The following is a 17,538-nucleotide window of genomic DNA, read 5'->3' on the forward strand; positions in this document are numbered from 1 at the left end:
GGACTTTCTTCAGGGATATTGTTTCCGGGCGGCTCTGCGCGGGTTAATATCGCATCTGCCAGCTCTGATGCTTTGCAGCGCTGTCTAGCGACTCAATGTCACCCGGTACTTCGTCCTCGTTCATAAAGCTGGAAGAGGTAAAACACCAGAAGCCATCGCATGACAGCCGATATCTTAGTACTCTCTCTCCTCTCACTCTAGCACATACGACCATAGGGTGTGGAAGACAGGGCTTCCCGTCCGCTCAGCCGTACTTAAGCCCATTATAGTATGCGGCCAATTCTCAACGCGCCTTGAGCTCTAAAATGGCGTTGGATTTTAATCTTAGTTAGGGTGATAGAGGTGAGAACAGGCATCGACTCTCCCACTTTCACTTGACTCCCGGCCCATAAATATGAGCCCTAGGGCGCATGTTTGCTCTGCTGTTCTTATTTTCTTAATGCTCAGCTATTCAAAGAAGATGACGACGGGATGGGGAGGGGCTGAAGCAGGATTATTGGATTCATGAGGAGTCTGTGCGGGATGGGATGGTTGTGGAGGAGATGGTGGTTGAGGGACATTGTAAGTAATGGCACGAGTCAGATAAAGCAGGAGAGTAATGCTTACGACTATATGCTACGACCAACTTATATCTATCTACCTACATGGTGTTTTCTGATATGTCTTGATGATGTGAATCTTATACTTTACCTGGTCTTGTTTATTCCTGGAGGCGGGGATTGTCCGTTGTAGCTAGACAACTCTTTGATTAGAATGACTCTCGGTAATCCCAATATCTTTGGAGCCTCTTTTGGTGGCTCATCGGTGCTTTGAACACAGCCTCCAGGATGCATCTCTTGGGCCCCTGATCATCTGTCACTCGAGCCGCTGTGGACCCTGCAGATCCCTATTTGTCGGCTCAGCCCACGGATAGTTACTGAATCAAGAAAATACCACGGGAGATCAATGCCTCCGCACTAGCTTAACCAGTGGATAGAATTAGGAACTCCGAACCGTACATGGAAGGTGAGAACAGCATACGAGAATCTCAAATGTAGTGTCTTGGCGTCAAGTCCTTGGTGGATATGCCACGTTTAAGCCTCGTGAAAGCCTCGTCTACTTATCGTCATTAAAGTTACGTTGTCTTTTCATGGACAGGTCTTGATAGAGTCTCTTGATTCCCAATGTTCAAACCACGCGCGCAGCATGGGGAAGATCAAATATCAGTCGATGGTCTTGGTGACCAGCTCGCTTGTGACTGTAACAGTGACAGCGCTTTTGGCATTGGCAGTCTATGTGAATGTGAAACAGCCAGTGGCCGGTGAAGTCTCCACGCGGGGTTTCCCAGCCATCAATGTTAGCGCATCCCAGTGGAATGTCGGTTGCACTGTTTTAGGAACAGCGGTTGGGATACTGGTGACGGCAGGCCTTGCTTTTGACGATGGCTTGCTCACGCGGGAAGCTATACTTTGCACAGAAGGTGTCGCTCCCTTTTATCTGCGTCCATTGACGATACCGCGTGGAATGGACCAAGTCAGAAATGGCTGGTCCCATGCCACTCGTATGTTCCTTCTATTCCTGACAATCGTGGCGACCTTATCTACCACAGCAACTGTGGCCATATTTGGCGTTCATAATGTGGAGCAATCCCTTTATAATCCAACGGCGAGCTGGCCCTTGGCAACGATTCTCAAGGTTAAGGATGAGGAGATACATGTTTCGCCAGACCTCGCGACAAATTCCTACAATCTCGCGACTTTAGATGCGTTCCTGTTTAGGAGTGCGTATATTGCGGGACTCAATACATCCACGAAGTGGAAATCAGACTATCCCGGCTTCCTGTCGAGATGGTTACCAGAATCTGGCCCATTAGGGGACACATTATATCCCACCTTGCATACAAGCGGCATTGGCCTGAACGTGTCGTCCTACCTCGACTACACAGGACGCCCACGGATCGGATTCGACGTCCCCGCCACATACACATTTAACAAACTCTACGGGGAAGTATTCGGCACGCACATCGACGTTACATGCAGCGATGCGCAACACGCATTGACGACCGATATGGTATCGAACAGTGGGAACAATTTCAGCAGCTGGTACTATCAAATTGACACCCAGAAAGGTGCCCACCTGGCCCTCTCTTCCGAGGTTGACATCTTCACCATAGGCTCTGCCCTGATCTACCAACACGGCGTACCAATTCTGACAATAGCCGTCCCGTTCGATGCGCACAAGGCGGTCGTGTATGAATGTACATACTCTGGTAATGATTTCGTCGCATCCGTATCGGTTGATTCTCGCGTCTCCCCACTGAGAATCGTAGCCGAGAAAGCGAACAGCTCGAGCATCGACGCCGACACCAAGAAAATGCTGGCGTACTCCATGAGCACCCTCCTTTCCAAGCAAGGGGGTGGCAGTCTCGTTCGTGCCTGGCAGACTCTCGACATCGAAAAACCGGCGTCTTTCGAGGGCGACAGCGAGACGCTCAGGAGGAACCTGGAAAAGGTCTTCAGCCAGATGGGAGAAGCGCTGATCAGTCTTTGGCGGCAGGACTTTGAAAGGGCCGATTATCACGAGGCCTCCGACTTACCTACTCCGAGGGGCGTCCCAGCGCTGGCGGTCGCCGTTTTGGTGACTATTGCTAAACTCGGTGGGGGGTCTTGGGGATGGTTGAGCGTGTATATCTTGTTTCTTATGGGGTCCCTGAGCAGTATTGTTCGATATTGTCGGGTACGTCGAATACTGCAAACTGATGTTCAGGATCCTTTGAGGATTCTGGAGATGACCTTGGAGGGAGGGAAGGAGATTAGCTTGAGATCGCGGATCAGGATCCAAGATAAGTTGGAAGTGATATCTTCGAGTACTGGGTTGCTATTAAATGATACTGTTGGAGAGAGGAGCGAAACATTGCATTTATAATGCTTACAACGATAATCCTGTTTCTATATCGGACTGGGAACGACGGCATAAATTGCTATCCAGGCTCGGTATCACAAGAGAATTATTTTAGCTGACAGTAGTATAGAAATGTATATAATCTAAGCCGCTTGAATTAAGTATTTCTAAGCTCTGTAGATCGATGCAAAGAAAACCCCACCCAACATTGCACAGGCATTCTCAGTTTTGGCGTAGCATATGGGGACATATGTGTTCCACAGCACTATCAAGCAGCATGTCAGGGGACTGCCAAAACAGCTCCACAAGCTTAGCGATCTCGGCGGACAGGAACGCGGATTGTGTTTTCGTCAAGACGCCGCTGTTGGCACAGATCTGGATCTCCAGCCAATCCGAATGGGGCTCCGAAAACACCCATACCTCCTTGAGGGGATCGAAGTTCGCGAAGAGCGAGTACCGCACGTCCGCCATACCTTCCAGCGGCAAGTTCTGTTCGAGTCGGATGTTTTGATGCTGGACGATGAACGTCAGTTCGGAACCCGCGGGCCACTCTGTGCGTTCCTGGATGATCTCCGGGAGCGGCATGTAATCATAAGGAACGGACCGCATGTGTTGTTGGCAAGAAGATCTTGTACGGTCCACTCCGGCTGGAGGGCTACCCGCATCGGAATGAAGTTGAGGCATGGCCCTAGGATTACGTCCACATTGTCAAGGGCCATGTTTCGCCCGTTGACTGTTTGCCCGAACACGATGTCCGTTTTGGCAAGGAGCCGAGTCAGATAGAAAGCAGCCGCTGCCTTAATCAGAGTGGCCATGGTAAAGCCGGCGGGAAGCTCGGGCGGTTGGATACTGGTGACTGCCATCACGGTCGTGGTGGCTTGGCCGGGGCTGCGGGTGTGGGAGGATGGGAAAGGCGCGACAAGGGAAGAGCCAGAAAGATAATCTCGCCAAAACCGATACGGAGCAGCCCTATCCAGTGTTGCGCAGCGGTGAAGATACAGAGTGAAGTCCGATGTTGGCGGCAACGAGGCGTTGTTATATGCGGCCGCTAGGTCCTGGAAGAGATATGGGATTGATAACCCGTCCCACTGGGCATGGGATAACTGTAGGGCAAAGACATGATCGACCGGAGAGTTTGAGAACAAGGTCCACGATACGGCAAGCCCATCCCTGATGTCGAACTGTGACATATCGGTTTCCCATTGCGACCGACATTGGGCCATTGGGCCTCTCTTCGCCTGGCGGTGACGGAAGGGGGCCTTGACGTTGCCCAGCACCGCCTGAATAAGGCAGCCTTCGTGCTCCCAGAACACAGTGCGCAAAATGCTATATCGGGCCATCATCGCGTCACATACTCGACGCAGTCGATCGACGTCGATGCGGCCATTGAGGGCAAAGTGGTACGAATGGAATGTCTTTCGATCAATGAAAACCTGCTGGGTCGGCGTTGCTGGCAGTAAATCCAGCAATACTGCGTCCGACAGACTTGGGTACCGCGCTTGATATTCTTTAAACGATTTCTCGAGATTCGGAGTGACCCCGGATGACAATGAAGCCACAACGCTCGCGAGGTCCGCAAGCACTTGGTGAATCTGTCGAGGGAGTGGGCGACGGCGTGGGAGGCGATTCGAGCCGGGCGGTTGTGTCGCCTGTTCTGGGGGAGATTTTGGGGAGGAGCCAGAGGATTTTGAGACTATGATTCGGGGGTTAGTTGGGGGTAAACATATTTAGAATTAGATAATATTATAACTAATACTTAGGTAGTACCGTAGTTAAAGAGGAAGGATTAGGCATTATAAGGATCTACTTAATAGGGTAGATACTTCTAAGTAGAATAAACGAGTTAACTAAGCCTTTATAGGGAGATAATAGGCTATGCACTGATGGTCTAACCCTTACTAGTAGCTCTCCTTTGTGATCTGATAGTTAAACTTTAATATTGGTCAATAATATTTATTAGCCGTCTATAAATATGTCTCTGTAGAGATGCCTAGATCAGGTAATAGATAAATGATAGGGGTAAAGGGTGTGTATGCCTGTATTTAAGAACTAATCATGAAGTTACTCATCTACTGTGATAGTATCATAGTAGCATAGAAACCCCTTTATGGGTTATATGATTAGTGATAAGCATCTACTAGTCAGTTAATGCACCCTTTTTATATATGTCATACACGCAGCTATGTAAAAGTACCAGAGAGTCACTTCTCATAACTAGTTCTTAACACCCATGGGCCATCACTTACCCCCTGGCGGCCTTTATCCTACTAGGGAATGGGTAGGCAGTGATTAATCACAGCCTACAGCTATTAAATAATAATACACACATAAGACATGTATGCTCATAGCATTATTATTTATTATTATTATTAATCTCAGTTACATGTGATATATCTATCAACAGGATCAGCTGAATTGCCAGTGATCTAGATCACTGCCTACTGTCTACGACTCTACTACATGATAATATAGCTCTAGCACTTGAGAAGAGAGAAGCATTAGTTGCAAAGTAAGGATTAGAGGTAATATATGATCATGCTATATAAACTACCCAGCTGTAAATCTAATGTGTCCTTTAACACTCACCGATAAAAATCCAGATGATGTGTACTTGTGTAAGAAATAGTGTTCTAGGCTGTTACTACCCCAGCACCAAAAAGGTTTAATGATGATTCCCTATGGAATCACCAGGCCTGAACATGCTTATAAGCCTCCCTGAGGCATTGATCCTACCTAGGCCGCAGCCCCATGACAACTTGTTCCAACGTGTGTAATAAATTATATGAAATGTATTTATAAACTAATATGTTCTCATGTCATTTCTGTAGTTGAATTTTCCTAGACAGATACATACTTATTGTAGTGTACTGTATACAAGTTTGCAATGTCACAAAATTAGAAATACAGGATAGCTAGGATAGGAAACCACTCCCTTTACAGAGTGTTCTTTGAATTATGATGAGCAAGATCTTGTCTGCTCCTCTGTAACCTTCCTAGACGTCCAGATGCGCTCTTCAGCAACCCTCTGCTAGCATCCACTAAAGGATTCAGCCACTTCATCTCCTTTTCGCCACTTCTTCCCTCCATTTCCACGCGATATGTCGTACGTCCCATTAAAGTTGGGGCACTACCACCATACACAGTCTCCCAATGACCGGCAGGGGAGTGGAAGGTCTCATGCCAGATGCTCAAATGAGGGTAGTCTTTCACAGTTGAATGATACCATTTCACAGCCTCCCGGTGTAGCGGGCCGTGTGCAAACTTATGGAGTCCTTCAATGTTTTCAAAGTAGAACACAGTCATGATATTATTGTGCGTCTCGCGGTCAGCCTCAAGCCACCCATTTGAGGCTCCTAGCAAGCAATACTGAGAAGCGTTTTCATTCAGCTCAGTCATCATCGCGCCGAAGTACTTGGCCATCTTGACCGCTCCGGGTGCTAGAACGCCGAGTGGGTGATTAACACGCGTCCCAAGCAGCAACACGACTACATCACGGCTGGAAGGTTGCTCAAAGACGCCAGTGGAGGAGGGCATCTGTGAGGAGACCGGCTGAGGTATGACGCCTTCCATGTACTGATTTCGTCCGATACCGATGGAGTGCAATGTGGCCCCCATGATCTGCAGAAACAGATATATGACTAAAGGTGCAAGCGCAATGCGACCAAGTAATAAAAAGAGGACAGTTTGTCCAACGGCTCCAAAACTGAGCCAATCTACTATTGAGAGTTGGTCGCGTATACGCTATACTCTGTCAGCTGTGAATAGGGATATATGATCATGAGATGGTCCTTACAGCATATAGGAACCATTTTCTACTCTCGATCCATTGAATTTTCGGGCGTTGGCTGACGGGTTCAACAAGACTGGTGAACGGCATTTGTAGAGTTGTCAGGGCCTAGCACAAAAGATTGATTTATGACTTAGCTCAATGCAATGAGTTAGAACTAACATTCAGCTTCATAGCAAGATTCAGTTATTTGAAGTGGATTTCGGACTCTGCATGCTCTCACAGCGACAACCAAAGCTTTATACTGTCATAGGTTTTTGTCACGGCCCTGCTGGTTTCAAGATCTACTTTGGCAAGCAATTGCCCGAACAACCGAGTTTGTAATCAAATATTACATTCCACCAACCTCGGGACCATAAACCGAGGTTGTTGATATAAACGGATTATTGTACTAATGTGTTTAGAATCATACAGAACCAAGGCAAGTCTTTTTTGTTTATTAATCATGCCGGGGAAGCCTCACGTAACTTGCAATTCACCCACCAGCTGAATCTGAAAACATGTACAAGCATACCTGAGTTGTGGCAACCAATCCCAATTACTCATGTTTCTGCTCGTTAGGTTCTGCCCAGGATCTGTTACATTATGTCGCCTTTGATTGGGAGTAATCTTAGGCTTCAAAGCACAAGCCTCCGACATTCAGCACACATTGGGAGCTCCAGGCTGGAAGAAGATGCCGCTTCTGTCACGTTTGACCAAAAGTAGCAGTGGTTTGGTGGGGTTTGATATGAAAGTCTTCCTTGACCCACCATCGAATCCTAACCGGAAAGTTTTCGATTCACTTTACGTGAACACATCTGACATTTTCCTTGCGAACTACAAAAACCCCCAAGATCAAGGTGAACCTCTTCTATCTGACTCTGGATGGGACGTTTACACCCGAAGAGACATCAGAGTACCAATTCAACCTCTCAGTGTCTGGAACAGGTAAGCTCTTTGTGGATGATTGGTGTGTTGTCGACAACGAAACCACGCAGACACCGGGAGATAGCTCTTTCGGCTCCAGAACCATTGAGGAAGTTGGCTGCATCAAACTAGAACAAGCAAAAGCTACCATATTCACATCGCTTTTGGAACACTGCCGACTCGAACATTCAACGTGGTTGGGGCGACTGCTTTCGGTGCGGGCGGACTGAGAGCTGGTGGCACTCGCAAGATTGATCTGAAAAGCGAACTCGAGAAAGCAGCTTTCATGGTCACCCAATTCGATCAGGTGATCCTGTGCGCCGGACTGAACGGCGATTGGGAGAGCGAAGGTTATTACCGGAGTACCATGGACTTGCCCCCTGGGACTGACGAACTGATTGACCGTGTGGTAGCGGCGAATCCCAACACAGGGGTCATCATCCAGTCAGGCACGCCTGTCAGCATGCCCTGGGCCAACCGTGTGCCAGCGTTGATCCATGCTTGGTACGGTGGCAATGAGACGGGCAACGCGATTGCTGATGTCGTGTTCGGCACTGTAAACCCGAGCGGTAAGCTACCGTTGAGCTTTCCGCATCGCAACGAGGTCATCCGTCTTTCTTGAACTATCAGAGCGAAAGACGACGAACGGTCTACGACGAGGGCGTCTACATCGGCTACCGCTTCTATGAAAAATGCAAGAGAGATGTCGCCTTCCCATTTGGTCATGGCTTGAGTTACACGACGTTTGAGCTGAGTTCTCTGAGTTCGCTTTCACTCGAAGAAACCGGGGATGAGCTCATTGTGGCTCTTGATGTCCATAACAGTGGGGACGTTGATGGCGCTGAAGTCGTTCAGGTCTACGTTGGGCAGATCCTGCCCAGAATTTGGAGGCCGATCAAGGGTTTGAAAGGTTTTCCCAAGGTGTTCGTCGCAGCAGGCAAGTCCGAGCGCGTTAAAATACATACATCAAAGAAGTATGCAACAAGCTTTTGGGACGAGCAGGGGCATGCGTGGGTGCAAGAAAAGGGACAATATACTGTCCGAGTTGGTGATTTTAGCGCTCATACTCCCCTCTCTGCTACTTTCCATGTAGGGCAAACAGCTTGGTGGAAAGGACTGTGATCCCATCGCCCCGAAACCAATTGCCACCGATTGCGTTCAAGACTCGAACCCTTGGCATATGAATCCGGCGATTTGGCCATGTTTTCACTTCCACTAAAGTTTTATCTGAAATGATTCGTAGGCTTACTGGATTTGAAGAGAAAATATTGAGTGTATGGTTAATGATGGTGAGAGCGAACCGAGAAATCTCTCACCCACAGGAAGGCAGCTAACAACAACGATGATCCATAGACGTCAAGCTGAACCCTTGGTGGATCCTTCTACTGTCCTTGATAAGGGCGAGATGTATAAACACATTGAGGAGCAGTTGAATAAGGTAAAGGAGATCGCTCCATCACACAGGGTGCAACCTCACACAATATACAAGGAAGTAAAGAATAGTTCATCCTCTAATCCCCCTTTTATAAGCATGACAGAGAAGGCAAGTACTCTTTACTTTACTATAGTATTATATAATAATCTCTAACTAATATAAAAGACTAGGCAAGATTATTTCTCTGTTAAGGATATATATCTTCTCTTAAACACTGCCTAATTACTAAAAGAGGTCTCTTAAGCCATTAATAAAAAGCATAGCTTAAGATCTTATATAGGCCTTTCTATCCTAAGTTATCCCAGGACACTCACAGAGCACTCATTGCAATTCCTGACCGCCAAAGCCACTAGCAGAGACGGATCCTCGATTGCTCTGATATTCTCGGAATTGGGGGTGACGCGGAGCAAAACAGCTTTAAATACCGATTCCACTGCTTGCTGATGGCAACTTTACTGGAGAGCAAGTCTTTGCGGCTTTATTGTTTGTCTTCGTCACGTATTTTTGGATCGATAGGAAGTGGATCACGGACGTGACTGTGTATGAGGCAACTATACCCTAATGCGTTCTGATGTGTTAGTCAGCTTGAGATGTTTAGGTGCTATAAGAAGGAATCCGCATCATGCCTGGAATATTGAGAGTGCTCTTTAGCAGCAAGCAAGTCGGATGGTACCATCTCGGAGACAAAATTATCTGTGGCTGGCGAGTGGTTTGTTTTTGCCTTTTGCTTTTCTATGGTTGTTTTTCTCAATGTATTCTCATCACGCTGACTTCTTGTGCGCTCTTGCTGTGGCTTCAATTGATGGTTCGGTCAGTCATGGATGTAAAGGAAAGTTGAAGTTGTTGTGTTGGCACTACTGAGACAGGATATGTAATCAGATCTACTGAAGGATCAGATGCCCGTTGAGGAGCCACATAACCGATAGGGCTGAGCAGTGCATGTGAGCCAGCCTGAATCCTAGCCACCAGGGCAGATACATATCCAAGATACGTTCTTGCCGCTCTATTATCCCGACATGTTCCTCAACATGAGGCAAGGTCACACGCCAACTCACAAATTTCTCTCGGACGAGATACTCGGATCAACGCAGAAAGATCACCTTACTCTACTGCATACCGTTCCGACGCATCACTTCAAGGTCGGATGAATCATGTAGCTGTATCACACGCCCACGGAATCCGATATCCACGACCCTGATCGAACCCACGGGCGGGCTCAACCTTAACAGCCACGGCACAGGTAACTTCACGCCGCTGACGCGCCAGGTACGGGATGGGTCCTCGCAATCAGAGATCCGGGATCACACCACTGAGTGGCATGCAGAGAGACCCTTGAGGCCCGGCATCCGTGCCGGCTCGGTGACTGGGCCGTGGTTGACACTACGGTCATACTCCGGTAGTGTACCAAGTACTGTCGGCGGATACACCCGAGAATATTTTGAGAACTAGGGCAATTGAGGTGGTAATAGAAATTGCGTGAGTGGTTATTGGTTGCTTTCTAGATCCATCGTCAACGGCGTCGTTGGCTATCTGGGGTACCGAACCCACTAGGTACAGGTATCTACCGATAGAGCAAGATAGCTAGACATAGTACACTACAGTGAAGAAATGTGCAGAATGCACAATGAATTAGAGAGTCAGACATGACAATTCGCTAGACTAGGAGGATTCGGGGGCTTTCGCTACATGTGCGCATATTGTATTGTACTTGCGTGCTATATTAGACATACTCCTATACCTTCTGTATAGATAGCATCGTGTCTCCTATCGATATCATCGAAATCTCGCACAGCTTCTGTCCATCTGTCCAGAGAGTAGGTACCTATCTGTCGGATTGAGGGAGCTCAAGAAACAAGGCATTGGACCAGGATAAAATCAATGCCGCCTGGATCAAGGCAATAGAAAGAATAGGGCGATGACATTGACTGGATACTTGAGTACATCGAGGCAGGTGTTTCACACGGAATCCTGTACGTATCCCAATAACTGTATTGTATTGTTGCTTGCATGCCAGAAGGAATAATACGTGTATTCTGCAGACCTACCGGCCGTAGACTCGGAGCCGAAAGAATCGCTGGTGACGAGTTTCGGCCGAAGCATCTTGGCATTAGCCCTATCCAGGTTAGTACGGTATCGCCCCGAGGCACTAAGGCACTAGATCTTCCGTTTTCTCCCTTGGTCCAACGGTCGAGGTGCAGTTGCTCGTCCACTCATTGTCGTCCGTTGAATATTTTGCATCCACTATGCGGTTATCATCGTTCAGCCACTGTGGTACTTTCGATCTCTGACATCTGGACCGGTCATCTCTGACGTCGGTGTTTTTTTGTCTTTATGCAGGAAAGGTGGTCCTGGATTCAACAGCCCTCATCGGAGCCCACCGATGCTGGAATGCCCTGCATCCGGCTGGGGTGATCATAGTTGCGCGTCACCGGTGACAGGTGGATTGCCAGACAAGCGAATACAGCTTTGCTCTAGTGACTTCTCGGCGTGGACCACGGAAAATATTGAATTGTGCACGGGCTTTATATATCTCCCGGTGCGGCCTTCCGACTTGAATTCTCTTCTTCAGATCCACGGTTCTATATCTGTCATCCAGAGCTCCTAACACATTTCGATATTTATATTTCCGCCTCCAGCTACGATCGCATCTCTTCTACACCCGTACTCAATCAGTACTCAATTAGCATCATCACCTGCCATGGCATACAACAGACCTGATGCCTCAACGGCATTCACCTTTGACAACGATGACCGCTTTGCCAATCAACAACCCAAAGGCCCTGATCCATTATCGGCCAATTGGAGTTATGACAGCGCCATCGATCTGTTTTCGCTGAACACCATGCTTCCCGAGACCTTCCCTCTCGATATTCCCAATGATATGCTGCTCGATCCCAAGGATTTCCCTGTGGATTTGTTCGCTCCCCCGGCTGATATCAGCGGGTTTGCAATCTCTCACTCTGGCGAGGATTCTCTCTCATCGGTATGTTTTATCTTACTGTCATGTTTACAAATTACTGACAAGGACCATCCAGGATCTGGAAAGTGAAGATCAACCATGGTCTCCCGCCTACCGTGTCTCGTCACTCGACTCGGCCACGTCAGACGCCCTTGCCGTCTCGCCACGCACAACTGAAAAGCCAACAACCCGGCGCAGAACAACTACCCAGAAACGCGAACAAGCTACGCGGTGGTCGTCCAGCCCTGAAATGACACCGCAAGAATACCCCGTCACCTCACAGGCCACCACTTCTCCCGCCCCTGCACCCGTCTCTCCCCCTGCGGCCTCAACCTCCCGCAAGAACTCACGCAGTCTCTCCACCGACTCGCAAACACCAACAGGCCGCAATGCAGCCAAGCGAGCTGCCCACAACATCATCGAGAAGCGGTACCGCACCAACATGAACGCCAAGTTCGTCGCGCTGGAAAAAGCCATGTCCGGCAGCGGGGTCCAGAAACCCACCAAGGGCGGGTCTGGCCCCGCCTCGCTGAAGAAGTCAGAGATCCTGACCAATGCCATTGCCTACATGCAAGAGCTGCAGGACGAGAACGCCGCGCTGCAGAAGGAGCTGACGCTTCTGAAACAGAACCTGCTTCCTGGCGGGCTGTGGCGACACAGCAAGGAGAATGAGAAGTTTCGCACCTAGCGAATCATATCCATCTCTCCTTGCAATCGCTGTACACTATAATGACTTGACTTTATTAATTGGGCTACTCTCCTATCGGTGGCGCTGGGATTCCTTGACTAGTTAATATACCCAAAAGTTCTTGTGCAGTTATGCAGTGTACTATTGTATGAATGTACCACAATCTCTCTCATATGTACGGAGTTCCACGGCACCTATGTGGAATAAACCTTAATCCCAGACATGAGCGAATTACCAGAACCACTCCCTTCCTCGTAGCCTGTCGGAGAAATAACGCTAGGCTAGCTCATCTCCGCCCATTACCTCATTATCCCAGGCACCCCGGAGCTAATAGATTAGACAGTACTTTCCTGCAAGTGGTCAATGTAACGCAATCACCCTCCATGCAGATCACTCCGCACTCCGTGGCGGATCTAGACCTGGACAGACCAACCGTACCAAGTAGGATGTACTTTTGCTTCCTGGTTAGGGGCGCCGTCCAACAGGGATCTGACTTGACGGATGGGTCTGAGGAATCTACGTCAAGTTACGCTATGATGGCAGGGGATACTTGCTGAATTGGGTATTTGCCCCTTGTCCTTGTCTAAGGTACAGCGGTAGGAATGGGGGTACAGTAAAGAGGAGTTCACATGAATGTGTGCGTAAGAACGTTATCTTGTGGCGGGTAGAGTCGGGATCTCCCGCTTGATCCCTGCTATTTGTGTTTGTGGCCATTTACGAACGGGGATGCGAGGCGAAGGCGACTAATGCTGATATGACACGGCTGTTCTTATTCTTCATGCGCCAATAATCTGGCAGGGATCGAGCCCAAATGAAGATCAGGATCGACGTTGGACTAGGTAAATGGGTACCTTCACCTCCACTCCGCCAAAGAACGCTCCTATTGAATGAGTGGCTTTGACGATTACTTGAAACAGGTTTCGTGCAGTCGATGATACTACTAGTGAGAGAGCAATAACCATTATCCATGTACGAAGCACAATCCCCTCGAACCCTATCTGAAAAGTCTCGCTTGTGAGTCGGAAGCTTACAGGCACATGCCGTATGTATGCTATATGTGACCGTAGGTTCGAAAGGGCGGGATCTGGAGTGGGCACGGCCGGCAGTCAATGCCTGAAGAGAAAGGATGAGTACAAGGTGCCATGCGAGTGGTAGAGGCCAGTGCCTTCGTGTGTTGGAGATTGGCCTGGGAAGGTTGTATTTCTGCGATGACCAGATACGCGCCGAGGCCTGCGACTGAAAGGGTATGAGATTGACACGATATTCGCTGGTGTTCTTTGCATTACTGAGAGTCCAGCAGAGAGCTTCAGTCAAGCTGGTTACTATGCCGGTTATAAATCAGCTTTTCGCTAATGTGCAGCATTTCGAAGTGCCACATGCACCTAAAGCTAGGTTCACTCTAGGGAGTAGACTTCCTTGGGCAGTGATCAGCGTCCAGGACAAACAGACAATGTCAAGATTGGTCAAGGCAATCAGACATAGGTGTCTGGCCAGTCAGTGCAGTAAATCTGGAGAGAGAGTTGATCCGCATCACTGAGGTTTGAGCAAGGATGTTATGAGCCAGAATGGTAACGAACGCAAACACCTTGTCAGCTTAAACAGCTATCAACCAACGTCATCGTCTCTCGCAAGTCTTTGGACCTACTGAGAAGTCAGGAGAACCTGCACCCCAATTAATAAGAACCACATAAGAGTCTGTACAGCTGTTTGCGAAAATGATGACTGGGTCCATACTTCCTGGCATCTTTTCAAAACCTATGCCAAGAAGAGCTAAACAACTTTGTATTTATTCTGAGAACCCTTGATTCTTAGTGGGTATTGTATTTTACAAATGAACATATTTATGACAGAACATAACCTACAGCGCCTTGTGTGAAGCCCCTTAATGCCCCTCTGTAAACATCTTCCCCATCTCACTTGAAGATCCTTCTCAAGTTCCTGGTCTATCATTTTAGTGCAGCAACAGGATGGCACCCAAGTTAGCTGCATCAACATTAGAGTTAACCCAGGTCATGATCATCAGTAATGAACTCACTATCCTACAAATGGAGAGGCTGCCGGCTGCAATGAGCATATAATCAGATGGCTATAGTCTAATGACTCTAATATACGCTATTTTAGTAGTGTGAAAGCAGCTCCTAATACGGAGTAAAGAGGACGGCTATAAACACTCACGCCTGTTATGATTCAACCTCTTTGGGATTAACTGATTTAAAAAGCCTTATTTATACCTTGATGAGATGGTGCTTTTACATCGGACGAATTTCAGAAGAAGGTAAAAAAATCCCATCTCAGCTATACTCTTGAACACATAGGCTGGTTAAAGAAGGTTATAAGCAGAAGGCAAGAGAGCAGCACACCAATCTACCAGATGCATACCTCCATTTCATCTTTGACTTTGCTTATATCATTTTTATATGGATGAATCTGGGTGTAATAAAAGGATACATTTCAGACAGACTGGCTGGTCTCCTCACGGCGTAGCACCTATGTGAGTGGCTAGATTCCATCATGGTCAGCAATACCAGATTCTCCCAGCTACGCTTAAGATGGGGTTATCTTCTCTAAGGCTTTTTCAAGGTTCAGTTAATCCATCTGTCTTGAAGAGTTTATCGCAGAGCTGCTTCATTATTATGGGAAATGGCAGAGCCTTGAACTGAGACACAGGAGCAATAGCGTCATTTTTTGCGCTTGTTCACAATAGGCAAGAGCTCTCCTGAGTTCCTGCCACTTGAAAGTCTTGGCTCTGGAATCCATCATTGGTCACTAAAGAGAGCGAAGGAATCCCTGCGTCACTAGAGTGATCGATGCCCGCGGCAACTTTGGAAGAGGAAGTCGGCCACAGGTCGGGACACCTCTGGTTGGCCTCTATCTGAGACTACCTCGAGCACCACCTTGCAAGGTCACTAAATTTAATTAAGCTCCCTGGATCCCCAACTGACTAATACAATTAGAAAAAATGGTTGTTTCCCTACTCCGAGCTTGGGCTGGTCTGGAGCAATAGGGTGAAATTCACTGACTGCGCTTCATGACTTAAAGATCCAGTGGCTAGCTAGATCCTTACCTAAAAAATGAGTCGCTTTGTCTAATAAGGTTGCCCTGTGACTAGGCAGCAAATAAGGGTACCAACTAATTTGGCTGCCTGGGGCGACTCTCGACCACATCGCCTGTTCGCCCGACGCTGGCGGTCTTAGCTGTATAAAGAAGCAGGCTCCCCACCAGGCTTAGTGCTGAGATCCAGCACTGAACCTCACTACGCCCCTGCTCAGCACGTGAGTTGTATATCCTTGCCTGCTCGTAGCAGCCAGGATCAAGCCTGCTGCTTCCCAACTTATTAATATCTTCATTCTCCGGAGGATTAGCGCCTGCCACCCCTCATTTATACTTACTAAATGCTCTTCTAGTACTCCTGCGTGAGTTTTAAAAGGTATGAGATCCCTTTCCTCCTACCCTTTTTTTTTTTTTTTTTTTTTTTTTTTTTTTTTTTTTTTTTTTTTTTTTTCGTCTAGGGCTAATTACACCACTCTATAAGATCATCGCTTGATCCAATAGCAACATGAAACCCCTTACCTACCTCTCCCTCCTCCTCGGCATCTCTGCAACCACCACCCTCGCCGCTCTCCGACCAGACGCAACCCCCGATGAGGTCGCCGCGGCGGTAGCTGAGTGCGGGCCCCTGGGCGTGATGAGGATCGACCCAGCAGAGCTGCCCGAGGGCATTAAAATGTCCGATGTCCGCATGTGCGCCGACCATCCTCTCAGCGCCAGGGCACACCCGGGTCCTGGGGCTTTCGCCAGGTTCCGTCAGTTCTTGTCGAGTTGGGTGTTTTGAGAGGACGGCCGGGAGCTAGTTTGGTGCCCTGTAGATAGTCCAGCACGTAGGCTTCGTCTGCTCACGCGCGGGCTAGTTTTTCATACCCGGTCTGATTGCCTGCGCTGTGCGGTGGGAGCAGCCGTTTGGGAATGGAACTCTTGGAAATGTATGGTGGCTCTTAAGTGATATGTTCTAGTTTAGTAATACTTTTCTCCTTCAGGGTCCTACCAGCAGTACTAACCCTTATACTATCAAGATGGCCCAAGGTATTGCACTTTCCAATACATATCTTGCTACACTGAAGGCTATCCTAAGGGGACTTTAGCATCAATTTAGTTATCTTAATTACAGAGCATTCTATTTATTACTAAGGGAGTTCCTCTTATGTCAGTATTCCTTAGCAGGGGGTGGGTGTCCTCTATATAATCAGTAGAAATAGAATCCTTAGTTTTTATGGCACTTATAAAGCAGATTTTACCACATTTAGAGCTGCTTATTTATAGCTATCCAATCAATATCTGTCTTCTTAAAGCATTTCATAAGATCGCGCTGTGAGCGATCATTTACAGATACCACAACGGCCGTACCATCAGGTACACTAAGAGGAGGATCTTAAGGTAAGGAAGGTAAGAAGGGTGATATATAAAATAGTAGCCTCTTAAGGGCAATACCAGACTTCACAGAGGCATTGCAGAGGTTTCAAAGCACGCACCACAGGGCTACTAAACAGAATACCAGGCATGTAGGCCACTACAGGCCATGACAAAGCTCTAAAGTCATCAGAAAGTAATAGTTTCATACATAGAAAGACATAGGGACTAGATAGTTATATCCACCCTAGAGGAGGGATCAGGGCATGAATTCATCATCAACATCAACTGTAATGGTCCACCAGACAACCGGAGACACCTAACACTTCAGGAGCAGACGACCGAGGAGACTCAAATCTCGGGAATAACAGTAGATTGATAAGATTAGGCCCCACTGATGCTAATAACTTTCTATTCAAAGCATCAATGCAAGGTTAAATTTCGTTAGTTGCATGAGACTGTTGATCTTCCACCCATAT

The 17,538-nt window shown here is 47.9% G+C and overlaps 5 protein-coding genes across 5 annotated transcripts; 4 read left to right on the plus strand and 1 right to left on the minus strand.

Annotated features, from left to right (window-relative positions):
• Window positions 1–1,185: 1,185 nt before the first annotated feature.
• ALT_4951 (uncharacterized protein) lies at window positions 1,186–2,904 on the plus strand (the record flags this gene model as incomplete). The annotated part of the gene is made up of 1 exon (XM_033558938.2): window positions 1,186–2,904. One exon carries the CDS (start codon window positions 1,186–1,188, stop codon window positions 2,902–2,904), a length of 1,719 nt encoding a protein of 572 aa, XP_033414829.2.
• A 198-nt stretch (window positions 2,905–3,102) lies between these two features.
• On the minus strand, window positions 3,103–6,495 carry ALT_4952 (uncharacterized protein; the record flags this gene model as incomplete). Its single annotated transcript, XM_089599837.1, has 3 exons — window positions 3,103–3,431; window positions 3,485–4,573; window positions 5,988–6,495. The coding sequence occupies 3 exons, from the start codon at window positions 6,493–6,495 to the stop codon at window positions 3,103–3,105; spliced, it is 1,926 nt and encodes a 641-aa protein (XP_089455714.1).
• An 845-nt stretch (window positions 6,496–7,340) lies between these two features.
• ALT_4953 (glycoside hydrolase family 3 C-terminal domain-containing protein) lies at window positions 7,341–10,457 on the plus strand (the record flags this gene model as incomplete). Its single annotated transcript, XM_089599838.1, has 4 exons — window positions 7,341–7,594; window positions 7,706–8,129; window positions 8,204–8,547; window positions 10,166–10,457. The coding sequence occupies 4 exons, from the start codon at window positions 7,341–7,343 to the stop codon at window positions 10,455–10,457; spliced, it is 1,314 nt and encodes a 437-aa protein (XP_089455715.1).
• Window positions 10,458–11,706: 1,249 nt separating this feature from the next.
• Window positions 11,707–12,655, plus strand: ALT_4954 (basic helix-loop-helix domain-containing protein; the record flags this gene model as incomplete). Its single annotated transcript, XM_033558933.2, has 2 exons — window positions 11,707–11,991; window positions 12,044–12,655. 2 exons carry the CDS (start codon window positions 11,707–11,709, stop codon window positions 12,653–12,655), a joined length of 897 nt encoding a protein of 298 aa, XP_033414824.2.
• Window positions 12,656–16,211: 3,556 nt separating this feature from the next.
• ALT_4955 (uncharacterized protein) lies at window positions 16,212–16,487 on the plus strand (the record flags this gene model as incomplete). Its single annotated transcript, XM_033558932.2, has 1 exon — window positions 16,212–16,487. The coding sequence occupies one exon, from the start codon at window positions 16,212–16,214 to the stop codon at window positions 16,485–16,487; it is 276 nt and encodes a 91-aa protein (XP_033414823.1).
• Between the last annotated feature and the right edge of the window lie 1,051 nt (window positions 16,488–17,538).

The sequence above is a fragment of the Aspergillus lentulus genome, assembly GCF_001445615.1.
Source record: "Aspergillus lentulus DNA, contig: Alt09, strain: IFM 54703, whole genome shotgun sequence".
NCBI lineage: Eukaryota > Fungi > Ascomycota > Eurotiomycetes > Eurotiales > Aspergillaceae > Aspergillus > Aspergillus lentulus.